The 18,472-nt window shown below is 37.4% G+C and overlaps 1 protein-coding gene across 2 annotated transcripts; it reads left to right on the top strand.

Annotated features, from left to right (window-relative positions):
- The first annotated feature begins 1,240 nt into the window (after positions 1–1,240).
- Positions 1,241–17,792, top strand: TFAM (transcription factor A, mitochondrial). 2 transcript variants are annotated; one of them, XM_026504235.4, is made up of 7 exons: positions 1,241–1,549; positions 2,086–2,204; positions 3,674–3,744; positions 4,156–4,305; positions 7,820–7,915; positions 13,359–13,415; positions 13,908–17,792. In XM_026504235.4, exons 1-7 carry the CDS (start codon positions 1,449–1,451, stop codon positions 14,052–14,054), a joined length of 741 nt encoding a protein of 246 aa, XP_026360020.1. In that variant the 5' UTR covers positions 1,241–1,448; the 3' UTR covers positions 14,055–17,792. The 2 variants fall into 2 exon arrangements, with proteins under 2 accessions (XP_026360020.1, XP_057164547.1); XM_057308564.1 differs by lacking the exons at positions 13,359–13,415; positions 13,908–17,792 and adding an exon at positions 12,689–13,316 and having other exon boundaries at positions 1,286–1,549.
- Positions 17,793–18,472: the final 680 nt, after the last annotated feature.

Raw genomic sequence — 18,472 nt, 5'->3', positions numbered from 1 at the left:
GTTTGAACAGATGACCTGCGAGGTTCCTTTCAACCTAGAGAGTCTATGAATAGGTCACAGAAATAGAATAGATAGAAAAAGTGATAGTTGCTTACTTACCACTTAATAGAAGCGGGCTTAGTCCTTTGTAGCAGCAAAGGGCCAATGTTTCAAAGCTACGGAAAGGCAGTTAATATTACAGAAAGGCAGCTTAATATTACAGTGGTAAGAATTTTCAATTATTCAATTAAGAATTAACAATTACAGCAACCCAAGAGAGATTGTTTCAGGACGTGGCTATCTAGGAAATAACTGGAATGTAAAAGCTGATCCTTAGATACTTTTAGTTTAGGTCTTCCCAATCTTATTCATGACATTGCACAGAAAATGGTTGTACAGCATATCAATCAACATCTCAAGGCATATTTGTCACACGTTCTCAGGACTTTGGGAAAACTCATCTAGTCCAACATCTTCATCTGCAATGGGAGAAGCTGAATCTTAGGGGATGCAACATTTCCGGATCAAGACTTTAACATTAACGCTGGTACTAGATAGTGTCTCTGCACAACTAATTAGCCAAAGTCTCCTTCCTAGAAATTATGCAGGGTTGGATGTCAGGCTTGAAGACTGGGTCTGGGATGGTTGCAGTGCATGGGAGGACGGTCTAGATCAGTATTGCTTAAATGTGGTCCCACGACCACTGGCATCAGAACTTGTTAAGCGGTAAAGGAACTTATTGAAAACAAGAGATTCACGGGCTTCACACAGATATACTTAAGCAGGCACTGCGGCAAGGCCAGGACATCTGCATTCTTAGGTTTGAAAACACTCCCTACTCCCTACTCCCCCACCCCTGCCCCAGCAGTATTTTTGGCCTCTAGAGCTCCAGCTCCGGCTAGAACTGAGCGGCTCCGCTCGTCGCGCCACATGCCAGCCTCACCTCGGAGCAGCGTGGGCTGCACAGTTATCCCGCGTCCTCGTAGTAAAATCGTCTGTTACGTACTAGCCCTTACTATCGTCACAGGCGGACGCCACCCAGCACGGCCCTACCGGGGGGAGACCACCGCACCGCCTCCATCAGCCTCCTGGCCCCGCGCAGGAAACGACTGCGGAGGGCGGGGGCCGGGGGCAGAGGCGGCTCAGCTGCGCCCCCTTGAGGCCAGGACCCTCCGCAGGCGAGCCGGGCTGCGGTTTCCCTTCTCCGCCCCCGAGCTCCTCCTCCTTTGCAGACGCAGCCCCGCCCACCGGGGAAGCCACTACGGCGCCTGCGTCAATTCTGCCTTGCACCGCCCTCTACTACCAACCGGATGCTAGCGGATTTCCCATGGTGCTTCGCGAGTGGCGGGCATGAGAGTAGACTGCGGAGGGTCGTCAGTGGGTTCTCGTCGTCATTGTTGGAGTTGTTCTCTTGTGCCGCAGGGCTCTACGAGATTGGTGCCTGGGTCGCTGCCTTGTAGGTTGGTGCAATGGCGCTTTTCCGGGGCGTGTGGAGCGTGCTGAGTGCCTTGGGAAAGTCCGGAGCGGACCTCTGCGCGGGCTGTGGAAGTCGGCTGCGCTCTCCTTTCAGGTGGGACGGCTCGTCTGTAACCTCGGGAGGTGGCACGGCCCGGGACGCTCTGGGATTGGAGTGTGTACTTTTTGTCCTTCCTAGGAGGTCTGGGCCACTATGGCGCTTTGATTCAGACCTCGACTTTGCCTAGGTGGCTTTGAGACCAGGCCTTAACGCCAGTAGTCTTTCCGGCCACCCTCCACCTTTCTTCTTCCTTCCCGCCCCACCACACTGTCCAACCTTGTAAGCACCCGTTCGGAGTTCTCTTTGAAGTGGCGCCATGAGCCTCCCGCCACCAATATAGGCGTTAAGGAGGCAGGGGCCAGGAGCTGAAGTAAGATGCTTTCCTCCACTTCGCCCTTCCTAGGAGGCATAAATAGAGCTTTGAGACTTCAGTTTTGCAGGTCTTCCTTCTGGTTAGGACAGGGTTTTAAATGTCACTAACACGGTGTCATCTATAGCATCTTGATGACATCTCATTTGGGATCTGTGTTCCTATACAAATGACTATTTGTATCACTTAAATACTTGATATTGGTTTTCTTTATTCGTAGTTTTGCGTACGTACCGAGATGTTTTTCATCCACCGTGAATAGTTACCCAAAGAAGCCTCTGACTTCATACGTTCGATTTTCTAAAGAACAGCTACCCATATTTAAAGCTCAGAACCCAGGTAAGGAGTTTTGGAGCACTTACTCTTTTCTGAAGTAATAAAGAGGACACTAAACAATTAAACTTCAAACTTGATTTGCATTTTCAAAGCATCCATTGACTGCGGAAACATAACCATTACATTTAGTGGTCTGTAAAATAGGAAGTATGACATATTTTAAACCGAGTAGAAATGCCTTAAAAATAATTGAGAGTTAATAGAAAGGTTTATTATTTTACTTTTTTATTACTGTATATATATTTATTGAAGTATAGTTGATTTACGGTATTATGTTTCAGGTGTACAACCTAGTGATTCTAGTGATTGCATAACTCTACATTATGCTATGCTCACCAAGTGTAGTTACCAACAGTTGCCATACAATGCTGTTACAATATCATTGACTTTATCCTCCTGACTTATTCATTTAATGAAAGGTATTTTAAAAATAAGCAACATGTGGAGTGGAAAGCATCCAGGGAAGAGGATGAAAAAGCTGAGTTTGGAGGATCTAGTTACCATTGGCCTGGAGCACCATTGATAAATCATCTTATCTCTTACTTAGCTCCTACTTCAGGGAATTGTTAATGAAGTTGCAATGAAATAATAACTTACGTGGATGTGGTCTATAAACTGTAAAGCTCTGTACAAATTACTGCTAATTTCAAGAGCTTTTTCACTGGAAATCGGTTAATTCCTGAAAAAAGAGATTTTCAGGTAGGATGTTTGTTGACTGCCTAGAAAGGCTGTGGGCCTTCATTTGGGGTTATAGTGGTGTAAAGATAATAACTAAATTAATAACAGTCAACTTTGTTTATGATTTCTTAAGCCCTTTCACAGGGCACTTTTGAAAACCAAGTGAGCTATAATGAAAATTCTCACATTATAAAGAATTGGTTTAAAAGACATGTTTCAGAAGTACTCACATCTTTTAAAATATGGTAGTTCGAACTAAGTGGTTTGTTAAAATGTTTACATGCATCCTGGTCGTTCCAGTTAAGATGAGAAAGAAAATGGGGAATAATGAATTGATTTTGGAATGGTTTGTTTGCAAATAGTATTTCTGTAGTTGAAATACAGGGTGATGCTACATGAGTCAAGACTGTATCTTATTGTTTAGTCAGGTTTTATGAACTTAATAATTCCTGAAAGACTAGGGAAAAAGTTTTGTTTGGAATATGAAGTGAAAAGCTTGAAGAAGTTTATTACCCAACTGCTTAAACTAATAATTTCTGAGGACTGTTTAGGGGGGTATGTGATATACTTCTTAATTTTTAGATAACAGATTTTAACAATGTTTAATAAAATACGAAATTACATATCAAACTTAAATTAGTTGATTAAAGAAAGCCTAAATCATTGTATTGTGTGTGGTATAGAGGCATCTGTAATAAAACTTAGAGCTAATGGATTATGCTTTCCTAGAAGTTTTTAGAAATTAATCCTGAGACATAAAATTGTGACTTTTTTCATTTTATTCCAATCTGTAGATGCGAAAAATTCAGAACTAATTAGAAAAATCGCCCAACTATGGAGGGAACTTCCTGATTCAGAGAAAAAAGTAAGCATATTGGTTTTTCTGCATTGCTTACCAGTTATTCTGCAGTTAAAAACAATAGTCATGTCCTCTAGGGTACCCCCCAAATTTTTATTTAATACCCATTATCTGTAAGGAACTTCATACCTTCTGATTCACATAAATGATTAGAATATGAATATATGGCAGTGGTGATGAAGGGTTGGCAGCAATCTGAAATTGAAGACTAATTGTTAGAATCTCACCTTAGTTAGCATGTTTATTAAAAATACATGTTTTTAATCCATGTACATGTGATTCCAGAGCACATTTTCCACTTGGTGGTTTAGTCTGTCTTTATCTGAAGTCATGCAGTTGTCTTTCCCTGGCAGGTATGCTGTGTTAAATTTACCAGCAGTAGTTCATTGACTTCTTATTTGGGTTTTTTATTTATAGATATATGAAGATGCTTACAGGGCAGACTGGCAGGCATACAAAGAAGAGATAAACAGAATTCAAGAACAGTTAACTCCAAGTCAGATCGTATCTTTGGAAAAAGAAATCCTGCAAAAACGTTTAAAAAAGAAAGCATTAATTAAAAAAAGAGTAAGTATCAATGAAGTATTCTTTTCCTTTAGCAAAGGACTGAAATTTATATAACTATGAATATAGGGAGTTTTTCTTACTTTGATATGTGTGGCCAAATGGTAGAATGTCAGCAGGAATACCCCACTTAGGAAATAGTGAGATAGCTCTTTTCTGTCACTACCACCACCTGGCATTGAGTCTGTCTTGGAAACCCTTGTTTCTACTTTCGGATGTATCTGAATTTAAGATATGTAGTTAGGACTAGCATGAAAGCTGTAGTAACAGTTATGAAACAGCCAAATCAGAAATAACAAGAATCTTTGCTTCTGGGTCTTGTCTAGAATAACCTGCTGATTTGAATTGTTTTATAGGTAATGGTGAGTTTGATTCTGAATGTTGCTGAATAGACTGAATTCATTAACACATCAGGAAGAAGTGATTTATTGTATCTAGTCAAGTAAGAAGTACCCATAGGATGAAATTCGATTTTTCTTTATTAAAAATCCCATATGGTTCAAAATTTGTAGTTCCCAGCTTATGGTTATTAATCCACATAAATTCTGTTGCTTGAAAGACTACATTTTTCTGTAGAACCAGTGTTAGGTATGAGGTAGTCAGTTTGCTGGTCCAGTACATATACTAGAGAAAATGGTTATCAGAGTTAAAACTATTTCTTTGGAAAAGTAGATTTGAGACTGATGTGAGATGCCAACATTTCTCTCCCTGACAGGCCCCCCGCAGCACCAGAGTTGAGGACTCAACCATTTTAAAGTCAGTAAGCTAGATAGTAATCTAGTCTTCTGATCCAGTTAGTAAAAGGCAGAAAAGGTAATAAGAGAAATACAGTGTCTGTTTAAGGATAATATTTGGAGGTGTGATTACTGAAGTTTATTCTCCCTCTTTTATTTTCCCTTCCTCTTTAATGCACCCATCCAGTGTTAAGAGTGGAGAGGACCAGAAATGAGAATTGGGCAATGATACGGGATTTCCTTTTCATATATTTCTTTCTCCTCGTGTTTCCATTGTTTTTTTATTTTTTATTTATTTATTTATTTTATTTTTTTTTTTTAAAGATTTTATTTATTTATTTGACAGAGAGACAGCCAGTGAGAGAGGGAACACAAGCAGGGGGAGTGGGAGAGAAGGAGCAGGCTCCCAGCGGAAGAGCCTGATGTGGGGCTCGATCCCAGAACTCCGGGATCACGCCCTGAGCCGAAGGCAGACGCTTTAACGACTGCGCCACCCAGGCGCCCCTCCATTGTTTTTTTAAAAAGATTTTATTTATTTATTTTGAGAGAGAGAGCGTGCACGCACATGAGCAGGGGAAGGGGCAGAGGGAGAGGTAGAAGCAGACTTCCTGCTGAGAAGGGAGCCCAACATAGGGTTCGATCCCAGGACCCTGAGATCACGACCTGAGCCAAAGGCAGATGCTTAACTGACTGAGTGAGCCACCCAGGTGCCCTTTGTATTCCCAGTATATGTTTGTTACACCTGTTAGAAGTTGTCCCATAGGTGTTGGATAGTCTGTTCAGTTTTTGTTTGTTTTTTTCAGTCTTGGTTCTCTTTGCTTTTGGAGTTTTGAGGATTCTATTAATATGTCCTTTAGCTCAGAGATTCTTTCTTCAGCCAGGTCCAGTCTAATAAGTCCATCAAAGACTTTCTTCGTTTCTGTTATAGCATTTTTGATATCTAACTTTTTTTTTTTTTTTTTGGTTCGTCCTTGGGATTTCCATCTCTTTTTTATTGTCAGTCTGTTCTTGCATGCAGTCTAAAGTCCTTAGCATATTAATCTAGTTGTTTTAAATTCCTGGTCTGATAATTTCAACATCCTTCCCATATCTGGTTCTGATGCTTGCTTTGTCTCTTCAAATTATGTGGGTTTTTTTTTTTGACTTTTAGTATGCTGTGGAAGTTTTTTCTTGATAGATGGACATGAGGTACTGGGTAAAAGGAACTGCTGTAAATAGGCCTAAGTAATGTAATGAGGTGTGGGGGCAAGAAAAGCATTCTGTTGTCCTATGATTAGGTCCTGATCTTTTAGTGAGCCTATGCCACTGGTCTGTGAACTTCACAAGAGTTTCTCAGTTCACTCCTGCACACACCTCCTCCCCCTTAGGTGTGGGACAAAATGGCTGGAGTGTGCAGGAGTTGGGTATTTCCCTTCACTCAGGTCAGTTAGGTTCTGGTTAACTAGTTAACCCTGAGGGCAGGCCTTGTTAATAGTTGAATGCTCAGGCATTTCAAAATAGTTTCTTTTCCTCTTCGCCTCACAGAAGCAGGAGGGGATTTTCCCCAGTATTTATTGTGGAAATCTCGTCTAGCTTCTAGAGGTAAATCTTACAACACTGTGAGGACCCTCCTGTGATTGGGTCCCCCTGTGGTTTTTAAACTCTAAGAGTTGTCCACACAGAGCATCCAGCAATTCATTTATTACAATAGAGGTTTTCCTACCCCAGCAGTGGTTCCAGCAGGGCTTGCCTTGACTCCCTGTATTCACTTGTATGTCTCTCCAGTCTAGGGGCGGCACTTTGCCCTGTTTTCTCCTCTCTCTCGGATCCAAGAAAGGTGGTTGATTTTTCAGTCTCTTCAGCTTTATACTTACTGTTAAGGGTGATGACTTCCAAGCTCCTTGCATGTAGAACCTGAAACTTGAAGCCTGAAGGTGTTTTCTCTCAGACTTTCATTTTCACTCCCTGTTGGAATTTTTTTTTCTATTGAAGATTCCCAGTGCCAGCTAGTTAGAGATCAGGTGAGAAGTGTGGGGATCAGGAAGTTACAAGTAGAGCACCTGGGAGAGAAATCCCTAGCAGTAGCTCTAGAAAGAAAAGGGGAAATAGTTAAGTTATGGAGTGCCTGGAGTCTACAGTAGTTTTATGACTGAGAAGTTCAGCGAGAAGGTAGTAAATCACAGGGGTCCTACTTATGAACAAAAATTGGGTTATTGACTTTAACCAAATTACCATTAAAAGCCATATACTTTTGTAAATTACAAGTAAATTCAGAAACTAAGGAGGATAATGCAGTATCCCTTGTTCTCTGAAACTCAGAAACTACACTGATTTAAACAGCAAGGGATATGTGTATTATTTTTCATCTCCTGCCTCCCCTGCTCTTTGGTACCCAATTAAAAGAATTGAATTTAACACATCGTTGAGGTTTAAAAGTTGAAAGATATCAGAGAAGGAAATGAAATGAGAGATTATTAAACAGATAGTCTAGTAGTCATGGGTTGTGGTGGAGCCATGTGGTGACGAGGAGATGATAGTGTCCTGTAAGGATGAAGCTGAGATTGTTTTAACCTTTTAAAAAAGGTTTTGTACATATGTGCTCAGTTATTCAGTTTGTGGAGACTATGAAAATCATAGGTAAAGGAATTGTTTTTGTATGGAAAATAACTCATAAAATTTATTAAAAATTTTAAAACTTAGTGCTATCAAAAAAAGTTTCTGTGTAGTGCATAAAGTTTCTGGAGGTAAAGTTAAGTCTCCCAGACGTTAAAACTGTGTCTAACTCTGTCATTTTTGTTACTCAGGAGTTAACAATGCTTGGGAAACCGAAAAGACCTCGCTCAGCTTATAACATTTTTATAGCTGAAAGGTTCCAGGAAGCTAAGGATGGTACATCACAGGTAAAACAGAACAGCATTTGTTTTTTAAATTTTTGTTTATTTTGATTTTTAAAATATTTAAACAGAAAGTTGTAGGGGTGCCCATATGTTAGGAGGTGAAGAAAAGTAGTAAATTATTATAAATACACAAATAAGGTCCTCTTTCTTGTATCTCTTTTAAAGGAAAACCCTTGTTCTTGCCATGTACAGTTAATTTGAGTACTTACTGGCCAATATATGTATATTCGACTTTTTTTTTTTTAAAAAAAAATAACATTTTCAAATTTATAGGGGTGTCAAAGTTCTGGAGACTTCTTACCTGGCAATTCTTAACTGCTTTGCAATCGCTGGGAAAGAATGAGAGTAAAATTACAATATTTTGTACTGGGATTTGAGTATAATCTCTTGCTTCATGTTATATCCTTTAATAAAATTTTGGTTATGCCTGTGGGAATGTATTACACACATGAATATCATCATATGAATGTGTCCAAGAAAGAAGCTTGTCATTCCTGCTGTGGCTTGTTCTTTCCTTATTTCCTTCTTAGAAGCTCCAAGTGGTGATTATATTTTTCCTTTTATAATATGATATGGTAAGAAAAGTATTCAGATCCCTGCCTCTTGTCAATCTGAGGTGAAGGTATTTGCCACTCTGCCACATTTTGGATTATTTGGATCTGTAGTTCATTTCACAAATCTGTTTAATGCATGATTAAATAATGTTTATGTGATGTAGTCATCCCTGGCTGTATACTTTTCACTGTTTTATTCCTTGGGATTTTATTTTATCTTATTTTTTTTAAAAGACTTATTTACTTGTTTTAGAGAGACAGAGAGAGAGCATGTGCATAAGGAGAGGGATGGAGGGAGAGGGAGACAAGCAGACTCCCCGCTGAGCGGGGAGCTTGACGCGGGGCTCGATCCCAGGACCCTGAGATCGTGACCTGAGCCAAAATCAAGAGCCAGATGCTTTTAATGACTGAGCCACCCAGGCGCCCCACTCCTTGGGGTTTAAAAATTCAGTTTCTATAGCTTTACATTACTAAGATGCATGCCTGTTTATTTTTTTAGTTGGAATTTGCTCAGTCGCTAACTTACTTTGGATTTAGTATTCTTATCAGTATAAGAAAGTTATATGCTAGAGAATCCTAACTCAGCGGTTCTTAACTCAGACTGTACCTTGGAATCAGCTAGAAAGCTTAATGGCTGAGGGACCCTATCCTGGGAAATTAACATTAATGCAACTGTCATTTTTAATCATTTAAAAAATATTGGTTATACATCCTCATAGGTAAAAGAATCAAAATAAGACTTGTTATGAAACGTGCCAGTTTTCACAGCCCTGTCGTACTGCTTGCTCCAGAAGCAAATACCTTCAGCTGTTAGCTCATTCTTGTGGTATTTACCCATATCTCTAAAAAATACCTTACATTGTTACTTATTGATTTATTTCAATTTTAAGCATTATCTATATCTTAGGCATTACCTCCCACTATTTGAGACAAACATTTAACACTTTCTCATCCCACTGTTCATGTTTCTGCTCACCTGCTTCCCAGTATAGTTATCATAATTTTGGTTAGTTGAATATCGGGTATGTTATTATGATAATGTAAACCCTAGTCATAGCTGAGCTGTGCCATTTGCTATGATTATTTTTCCTTTCTTAAAAAACTGACGTCTACTGAAGTTTGTTATGTTTTGTATTTTTTTCCCTTAGCTTATTATATACTCTCAGTAATTTAGCCTTAAACTCTTACTAAATAGATTCACCAGCTTCCAGTGCATTCAAGTGCATTAGCTATTCTGTCAGTTTCAGCGTGGTGCCTCTGATTTGTTCCAATTTGGTTGTGGCCTTTTATGCTTAGTGCACAGGTGACATTCATCCTTGTGGTGCTTTTGCTTCTTCTGTTGTCTTTCTTGATTTACGGATTCTGTGATAGCATCTCCCCAATGAGAGTACATGGGAGATCAATTTTTTGAGTTTTTGCATGTCTAAAAATATCTCTGACCTTACATTTGTTTGATAGTTTGGGCATAGAATTCTAGGGTAGGAATCATGTTCTTTCAAAATTTTAAAAATATTGCTTCTTTGTCTTGTAGCTTTTTGTTATTATTATTATTTTTTAAGATTTTATTTATTTATCTGAGAGAGAAAGCATGAGAGGGGTGAGTCAGAGGGAGAAGCACACTCCCTGATGAGCAGGGAGCCTGATGTGGGGTTCCATCCCGGGACACAAGGATCATGACCTGAGCCAAAGGCAGTCACTTAACCAACTGAGACATCCAGATGCCCCTTGTAGCTTCTTGTTACTGCTTTTGAGAAGTATAAAGCCGTTTTGATGATTAGTCCTTTGAATGTGATCTGCTTTCTTTTTTCTTCCCTTCTCCCCTTTTTTCCCTCTGTTCTTCCTAAGAGAGAGAGTCTTCTGAGCTGGTCCTCTCATTTTCTTTTCTGTATTATTTTCTCTTAGCGTTTTTTGCTATACGTTTTTACTTAATCTCCACTGGCCCCAACTATACCTGGTATCCACAGAGTAGCTCTGTTTTACCCTTTTGAGAGGATAAATCCTAGAATCTGCCTGTGGTGGGGATTTAATATCCTTTTCAAGAGAATTTCAGTCAGTCTCCTGTTTTAAGCCCAACTTTCACCTCTGTTTTCTATCTGTCTGATGCTGCCAATTCCCGAGCTACTTGGGGATTCCTCATTGTAAGCCAGTTTACTTTTTTGGCTTTCCCCAGTGCCAGCTTGGGAATCTGCCTTGTTGGTTAGGTAAGTCACCATTTATCCACCTGCTTTTCAGCTTCTCAGATTTTGTGTTGGTAGTGCCCTCTCCTGTTGTCTTTGTCCTCGTGGGTTTATGCCATAAAAAAATGTTGTTTATTCATTTACTTTTTGAAAAAAATGAACAATAGAAATTTATTGCTCACAGTCTGGAGGCTGGGAAGTCCAAGATCAAGACATCATCATGGTTGCCTACTGGTGAGATCCCTCTTGGTTCATAGCTGGTATCATCTCACTGTGTCCTCACATGGTGGAAGGGCTTTGTGGGTTTTAGGAGGGAGCAAATGTAAATATCTTTCCATCTCTTTAATTTTCTTTAATGAATTATTTTATTTAGGTGAAAACTCAGATTATTAGGCATGCAACTTGATAAATTATTGTTGAACTCAGTGAATACTAAACTTCATGGATTAAATATAAGCAAAAACCTTAAAGAATTGAGAGCTTTAAAGCAGTTCCTTCCAAAGCTAAGAGAGCAATTATTTAGTGAGTAGCTGTCCCTGAATATATTAGATGTGTTTATAAAGGTAAGTTTTAAAATGTTCAAAATGTAATAGTTATGTAGTCTCAGATAGTACCTGGTACCTCCATTTTTATTGATAAGAAAAAATTTAGAGCTCAGAACAGTAGAGTTTATTATTCTCATTCTGCTTCTCCTTAAAATCACTGATGATTTCCTCTTAGCTTTAAATAGATACTTTTCAGACCATTTCCCTCTCTCCTTCACACTTGCCTTCTCCTACCCCTGTATGTCTCCCTCTGCCCTTCATTCTTCACCCACCGATTTATTCCTTCAGTCTCTGCTTTCTGGGAGCAGCAGCACAAGCTGTATGAGGTGTGCTGACTCTCCTCTCTGCCTCTCCTCCAGCCATGGGTTCCCTGAATCCTTCTAATTTTATAAATGAAGAACCAAGCCTAAGGGAGGTAATGATGACTTTTTCCAAGTCATATAATTAAGTTCAGCTAAGTAGAATTAAGGACTAGTGTTGTGGTGTTCCTCTGACTACACCTAAATACTTTGGCACAGATTTTAGAATAAAACATTAAGATACAGGGAAGAAATAAAAATACTTAGTCTTTGAAGTTAGTCTATCATGGGAATATAGATTTATACTTGAATATTGTTGAATCGAAAAGGATACATCTGCACAGCAAAGGAAACCATTAACAAAGTGAGAAGGCAACCTACTGAATGAGGGAAAAATATTTGAAAATCATGTATCTGATAAGGGGTTAATATATAAAATATATAAAGGACTTGTACAACCCAATAGCAAAAAAACAATCTGATTAAAAAATGGAGAGAGGGGATGCCTGGGTGGCTCAGTCCGTTAAGTATCTGCCTGTGGCTCAGGTCATGGTCCCAGGGTCCTGGGATCGAGTCCCGCATTGGGCTCCTTGCTCAGCGGGGAGCCTGCTTCTCCCTCTGTCTGCCACTCCTCCTGCTTGAGTGCTCGCTCTCTGACAAATAAATAAATAAAATCTTTTAAAAAAAACGGGGAGAGGATCCAAATAAACATTTTTCCAAAGAAGACATAAAGATGGCTAGCAGATACATAAAAAGGCGTTCAGCATCAATAATGATCAGGGAAATGCAAATCAAAACCACAGCGAGATACCGCCTCAGAATGATTTTATCAAAAGATGGCTATTACCCAAAAGAATGACTATTATCAAAATGGCTGTTATCAAAAAGATGAGAAAATCACGAGTGTTGGCAAGGATGCCGAGAAGAGGGAACCCCTGTGCATGTGTTGATGGGAACGTCAATTGCGGCTCACTATAGAAAATGGTATGGCGGTTCCTCAAAAAATTAATAGAATTACCATATGATCCAGCTATTCTACTTCTGGATATTTATCCAAAGGAACCAAAACACTAACTCAAAAAGGTATCTGCATACCCCCATGTTCATTGGGCATTATTTACAGTAATCAAGACATGGAAGCAATCTTAACTGTCTATGAATGGATGAATGGATAAAGAAACTGTGGTTTATTTATCAACAGAATATTCAGCCGTCAAAAAGAATGGAATATTCAGCCATCGAAAAGAATGAAAGGCTATTTGCAACAGCATGGATGGCCCTTGAGAGCATCATGCTAAGTGAAATAAGAAACAAATAAATACTGTATGATCACTCTTATATGTGGAATCTTGAAAACAACCAAATTCGTAGATACGGAGAATGGGTTGGTAGTTTCCACAGGTTGGGGTTGGGGCCCAAAATGTGTGAGAATGGTCAAAGGGTACAAACTTCTAATTTTCAATAAATAAGTCTTGAGGATATAATGTACAACATGGTGACTATAGTTAATATTTTAAAGTTGCCTGGAGTAGATCTTAAGAGTTCTCATCACAAACAAAATTTTTGTAACTGTGTTATTTTGACAGATGTTAACTAGACTTACGGTGGTGATCATTTCACAGTATATACAAATAATCAAGTTTATACCTGAAACTGATAAAATGTTACATATTGATGATATCTCAATAAAAAGATAAATATCTTCATCCTATTAATTTTTTGTATAACAGTTTAATAGTTTTTATTTAGAAAGTAGGAATTGATGAGACTTTGTGATTCTTGACATCTGAGATTTTATTGTTGGAATGAATAATAAAGATCTTAACCACTGAAGTCTCTGTATCTGGTACTTAAACATATGTGTTTTACAGGTAAAGCTGAAGACTATAAATGAAAACTGGAAAAATCTCTCTAGTTCTCAAAAGCAAGTAAGTAGTATGGTTTTAGTTTCAAGCGTCTAGTTAGAATATCTGTGAGAGAATATATATTAGGGCAAGGCTGGATTCATGTGAAAACAACTTTATATCACTAATAACACAAAGTATTTTAAAATTATTTTTATATCCTTAGAAACAGTTTGGCTTTTTTGTTTTGGTAGTTTTTAACTGCAAATAAAATTGGTATTTAAAACAGTGTCACTCATAACTTAGAGTGCTCACTGTATCCAGTGACAGTCACTCCTTGCCTCTGCTCCTTTCCCACATCCCAAGCCTTAACATTGTACCAACTTTATTAATTCTTACAAAAATCTTTATCTCTGGCCCCTTTCTCATCTTTTGTCTCAAAAAACCTTCCTTCTTCAGTCCCCCTTTATACATGTAGAACAGTAAGGTGATTTCTAGAGTATACGGAGCATTCCAGAAATTAATTGTAAAGGACTCTTCTAAAGAAATAATTTTAACAGTTACACTTTTTCTCAGGTATATATTCAGCTTGCTAATGATGATAAAATTCGTTATTATAATGAAATGAAATCTTGGGAAGAACAAATGATGGAAGTTGGACGAAATGATCTTCTACGTCGCACAGTAAAGCACCAAGGAAAAGATGACACTGACGAGTATTAAAATAGAAGATTGAGTTATGTTCATAATGGATAGACACAAGAAACCAATTAGGTCTCAATACCTGAAGCTATTGAAAATTAGAAAGGATAAAGTTGGTGAACATTTTATATTTAATTCCTTTTTCTTTAGCTCATGGACTTCTGCCAGTTCAATACATTTTGTATTCGTATCTTGCTTTGGAAAACCCAAACAGATAAAAAGTTCATGTGAAATTTATTTTGTGTTAAGGAACTACTGAGGATCAAAATAATCCATGAAATGCAGCGGTGAATCATTTTACCTTTGATAAAGGTAAATCAGACTGTGAAGTTTTTTTATACTTGATGACTGGAAGGAGTATTCTTGTTTCCTCATATATGTATGTGTGTGTGTGTATATATATATATACATATACATATACATATACATATATATACACACACATATATATATAGAGAGAGGCAGGAGTTTCATATCCGAAGCTGTCCCAAATTGTAGAAATCCTAGTGTTCTGTGATATAATTGTACAGTTTAGAAGAGTACCCATAACTCATCTAGGTAAATTCCAGTTCCTAGGTATAATTCATATATTCAGAGTTGATGGTTATACATGCAGGGAATTGCTGATTTCAGTTGCATTTTTTTATAAAAGGGATGAAGAGATTTATAAACCTTTTCCTCATTGCCTTTTCCCAAAGTAAAAACCAAGAAATTATGTACCAAATCTATGCATATTGTTTTTATACTGCATAGAATAAAAATTTTAAATGTTTCCTAATTATATGTTTTAAGGTGAAACATTCATTTTGCAGATTTTGTTTTCCTTTTTAAGTAGGGGTATGTATTCTGAATTATTTTCTCTTTCTCATGTGAGTATATTTATCCAGAAAGTAGGTAACTTGTCTTGTGTAAGTTTTAAAATGAGAGAAGTAAAAAGCGAAAGTCTCCCAAAGTCTTTAGGCTTGGAATTTAAACATTTTGCATAACATATATAAGCCCATATGTAAGGCACAGCCAGCTCTGGCTTGTGACCAAATCCAGCCCATTGCCTGCTTTTCATGGCCTATGGACTAAGAATTACATTTATGATTTTAAGTCATTAAAAAAGAAATTTCAAGAGACATGAAAATTAATATGAGATTCTGTGTCCATAAATAAAGTTTTATTGGAACACAGTTATACTTACTCTTTTACTCGTGGGTTATGGTTGCTTTTGTGCAACAGTGACAATTGAGTAGTTATTTCAGAGACTGTATCCTGCAAAGCCTGAAATACTTACTATCCAACCCCTTAGGAAGAAAGTTTGTCAGCCTGTGGGCTATAGTATAGAATAGTGTGACTGGTGTTCCATTGTATAAATGTGTTGGGATAGTTCTTTAAAACTCTCTCAGAGGTTCTTGTTTTAGAATCTCTGTCACCATTACCTTAAGAGAAAAGAAGTCAGACCACTGAAAAAGCTAAGCGAACTTGCTCCACAGTGTTAGCAAGGAAAATTATCTAGTTTCAAGTTATGTTGCAGTATAATAAAAAAGGTCCACATAGTGTGGAATGAGATTCTTTTAAAGTATTTGCTATAGCTTAGTAAAATGAACTTGAGCTTTCCAGTTAGCGCATACCACAAAAACCTTATCAACTTTTAGCATTTGTTTATCCTCTTAGGAGAGTCAAGCAAAGGTTTTCAAAATCCATACCACCTTTTTGATCAAAATCATGTATCTTTCATCATCAGTTCACAGGAACAGGATAACTCAAAATTTTTATGTGCTTTATATTATGCCAAATATTGAGAAATGGTAGTTTCTAAGTCTGGATAGAAAATCAGTAAAAACTCACAAAAAGGTGACTTATGTATACTGAGCTTGACAAAGGTAGGGACTGAAGAGAAAAATATAACTTAAGAGGAATAAGATTTAAATGTATAAAGTTGGGTGTTTCCAGATAACTCCCCTGGGGTTAGGAATACAGGACAGTCTGCCATTAGTTAAATAGATACACCATGAAAAAAAATAGATACATCATGGTTCTGAGGCTAGAGTATTTTGGGGAAGAAGGAGAGGTACACTATTGTCTGTCAGTCGTTTGGGTTTCCAGGAGAATTAAGCTCTCACTCCCTGTGGCATCTAGAATGGTACTGATTATATACCATCTTTATGAGAAGGGCAAAAGTCATCAGTCAAATAATTCACTGTGTCCTGTGCTTCAGATGAGCCCAGGGAGCGCACAGGCATCAATGTTGGTAGTGAATATTGTAGAATGGGTGAGATAGAAAAATGAATTTTGTCAACACCTGACAAATGTACAAAGCACATCTTTGCAATTACCTTCTGAGCTCTTTTAGCATTTTACCCATGGAGGCTATTTTATACTGAACACATTCAAATCACATCTCCCCGAATATATTGGGCGGCTCAGTATCCAGTAAGTTCTTAAGTATTTACACCCTCATATAGGAAAAAGAAGTATGAAACAGTGGAAAGAGCTAGAGAAGAGCTAGATTATGATAATACCAAATTGTATTGGGTTTGCTTTGTTTCTAAAAGAATGTTACTATTAATATTTTCAATATTAGAATAATCTGATTCCATAGCTTTCTTAATAAACTTCAGTACATGCTGAAGACAGGAATGCCAGATGCCAGATGCCATCTAGATTAACAATATACACAAAGTTTCTATTGTAAAGAACAGGAATTTATATCAGTAACCAGTGGCCACTCACATAAAACCTTGCTTTTTAAACTTTGCTTAAGTTGCCCCATCAAAGTAATTGCTGTAGGAGGAAGTACAGAAGAGTGCTAGAGGGAAAGATGCTGAAGAAATGAAACAGTGTTTTTGCTGTTCTTTTTTTTTTGGAAAGATTTTTATTTATTTATTTGATAGACAGCCAGCGAGAGAGGGAACACAAGCAGGGGGAGTGGGAGAGGAAGAAGCAAGCTCTCAGCGGAGGAGCCTGATGTGGGGCTCGATCTCGGGACTCTGGGATCACGCCCTGAGCCGAAGGCAGACGCTTAGCGACTGAGCCACCCAGGCGCCCCTGTTTATGCTGTTCTAAGCTGTTCGTTGTACTTTTGTTCATAGGAGTACCAGTATTAGGTTTTTGAAATAATTTGATGACAGAATAGAGAGCTGTGTGATTATTTTACTTTGTGATGTTTACTTAATATCGTGTGCACATTCACAGCTACTATAATCATGTAATTTTGCTATTGTTTTTGGCTAACTCCTCTTTTGGAAATGCCATTTTAAACATAAAGCATATAGTTGCTCTGAATGGGTATATTTAAATTTGTGAATTAAAAGGTTATTACTCTAAGTGGATTTAAAGAAAATAGAAAATCTTATTGATTTTTCTAACATTTGCTGTACCTAAAACAATCATCACCAGGTTGTGCTAAACCAGCAGGAAGTTTTTATATAGTTGACTGATGATATCCATTATTTCTCTTAATTTTATCAACATTCATTTTAAGAATATTCTCTTCCTTTCTTTCCTGTCCCCAGCTACTTTCCCTCCTCTTCATAGCACCAACCTCTTACAAATTTAAAAATGTTATTAAGCCCAGACTGTGTTTAAAAATTTTAAAGCAGTAATATGCTAACGATTTTTAAAACATTTTTTAAATTGAGTCTTTGGAAAGCATAAGAAAATGAACACATTTATTACTTTGAATTTGTAAAACAAACAGCATAATTATGCGAAGCTGCTTTCATCAGTCTCTCACATTGTTCACAAATAAAGTACTTTTGATAATTGATTAAATCATTGATTATATTTAATGGCAAATACATAAAATACAAAACCATTTTCTAATACATTTTAAAGTACATTTTAAAAAAGTACTGGCTAAGGAACTAAATATTTAAAATTGACCCTACGCAAGAATTTTAAATAAGCTAAACATTTTTTTTCACTTTAACATCATTCAAAACACCATTATATAAAATGGTTTCTGATTTACTTAGGTGATGTGCAACAAAATGTTTGAATTTACTCTTTTTTGCTTGTATTGACTGAATTTAGAATTTATCTAGTTTGATTTCTCCTTCCCTACAAATCCTGTGTAAAATATGGAAAGAAGGAAAAGAGTGTATAGTTTTGACGCAGTGACCTTTTATTATATAGGCTGCCAACTACCAGCCTTAACATTATAAAACTTGGTTTAATTATTCATTCATTCATTCATTCATTCAACACAGATCAGAAAATTTTTATTATTCAGTTTAAAGTTGTAAAAAAAGTAGCCTTTTGCCTGTTTTCATATTTATATGTTATCACTCGATTTCTGAGGATTTCAAATCAATTAAGTTCTAACTTTAAAAACCATTGAAGACCCCTGCTGTAGCAAACAGTATATTCTATAGTTCATCAGTCTTACTTTCTAATAAGATGAAAATGATAGCAGTCTCCATAATCTTAAAATCTAGGTGAAACAAATTGGA

Source organism: Ursus arctos, unplaced genomic scaffold (assembly GCF_023065955.2).
Source record: "Ursus arctos isolate Adak ecotype North America unplaced genomic scaffold, UrsArc2.0 scaffold_7, whole genome shotgun sequence".
NCBI classification, from domain to species: Eukaryota; Metazoa; Chordata; class Mammalia; order Carnivora; family Ursidae; genus Ursus; species Ursus arctos.
The sequence above is the reverse complement of the archived record's forward strand: the minus strand, read 5'-3'. Positions and strand labels throughout refer to the sequence as shown.

Coding starts and splice junctions, on each gene's coding strand:
- TFAM (XM_026504235.4), top strand. CDS start 1,449: ATGGCGCTTTTCCGGGGCGTGTGGAGCGTGCTGAGTGCCTTGGGAAAG. Junction 2,205..3,673: donor ATTTAAAGCTCAGAACCCAG/GTAAGGAGTTTT, acceptor TCCAATCTGTAG/ATGCGAAAAATTCAGAACTA. Junction 4,306..7,819: donor AAGCATTAATTAAAAAAAGA/GTAAGTATCAAT, acceptor TTTGTTACTCAG/GAGTTAACAATGCTTGGGAA.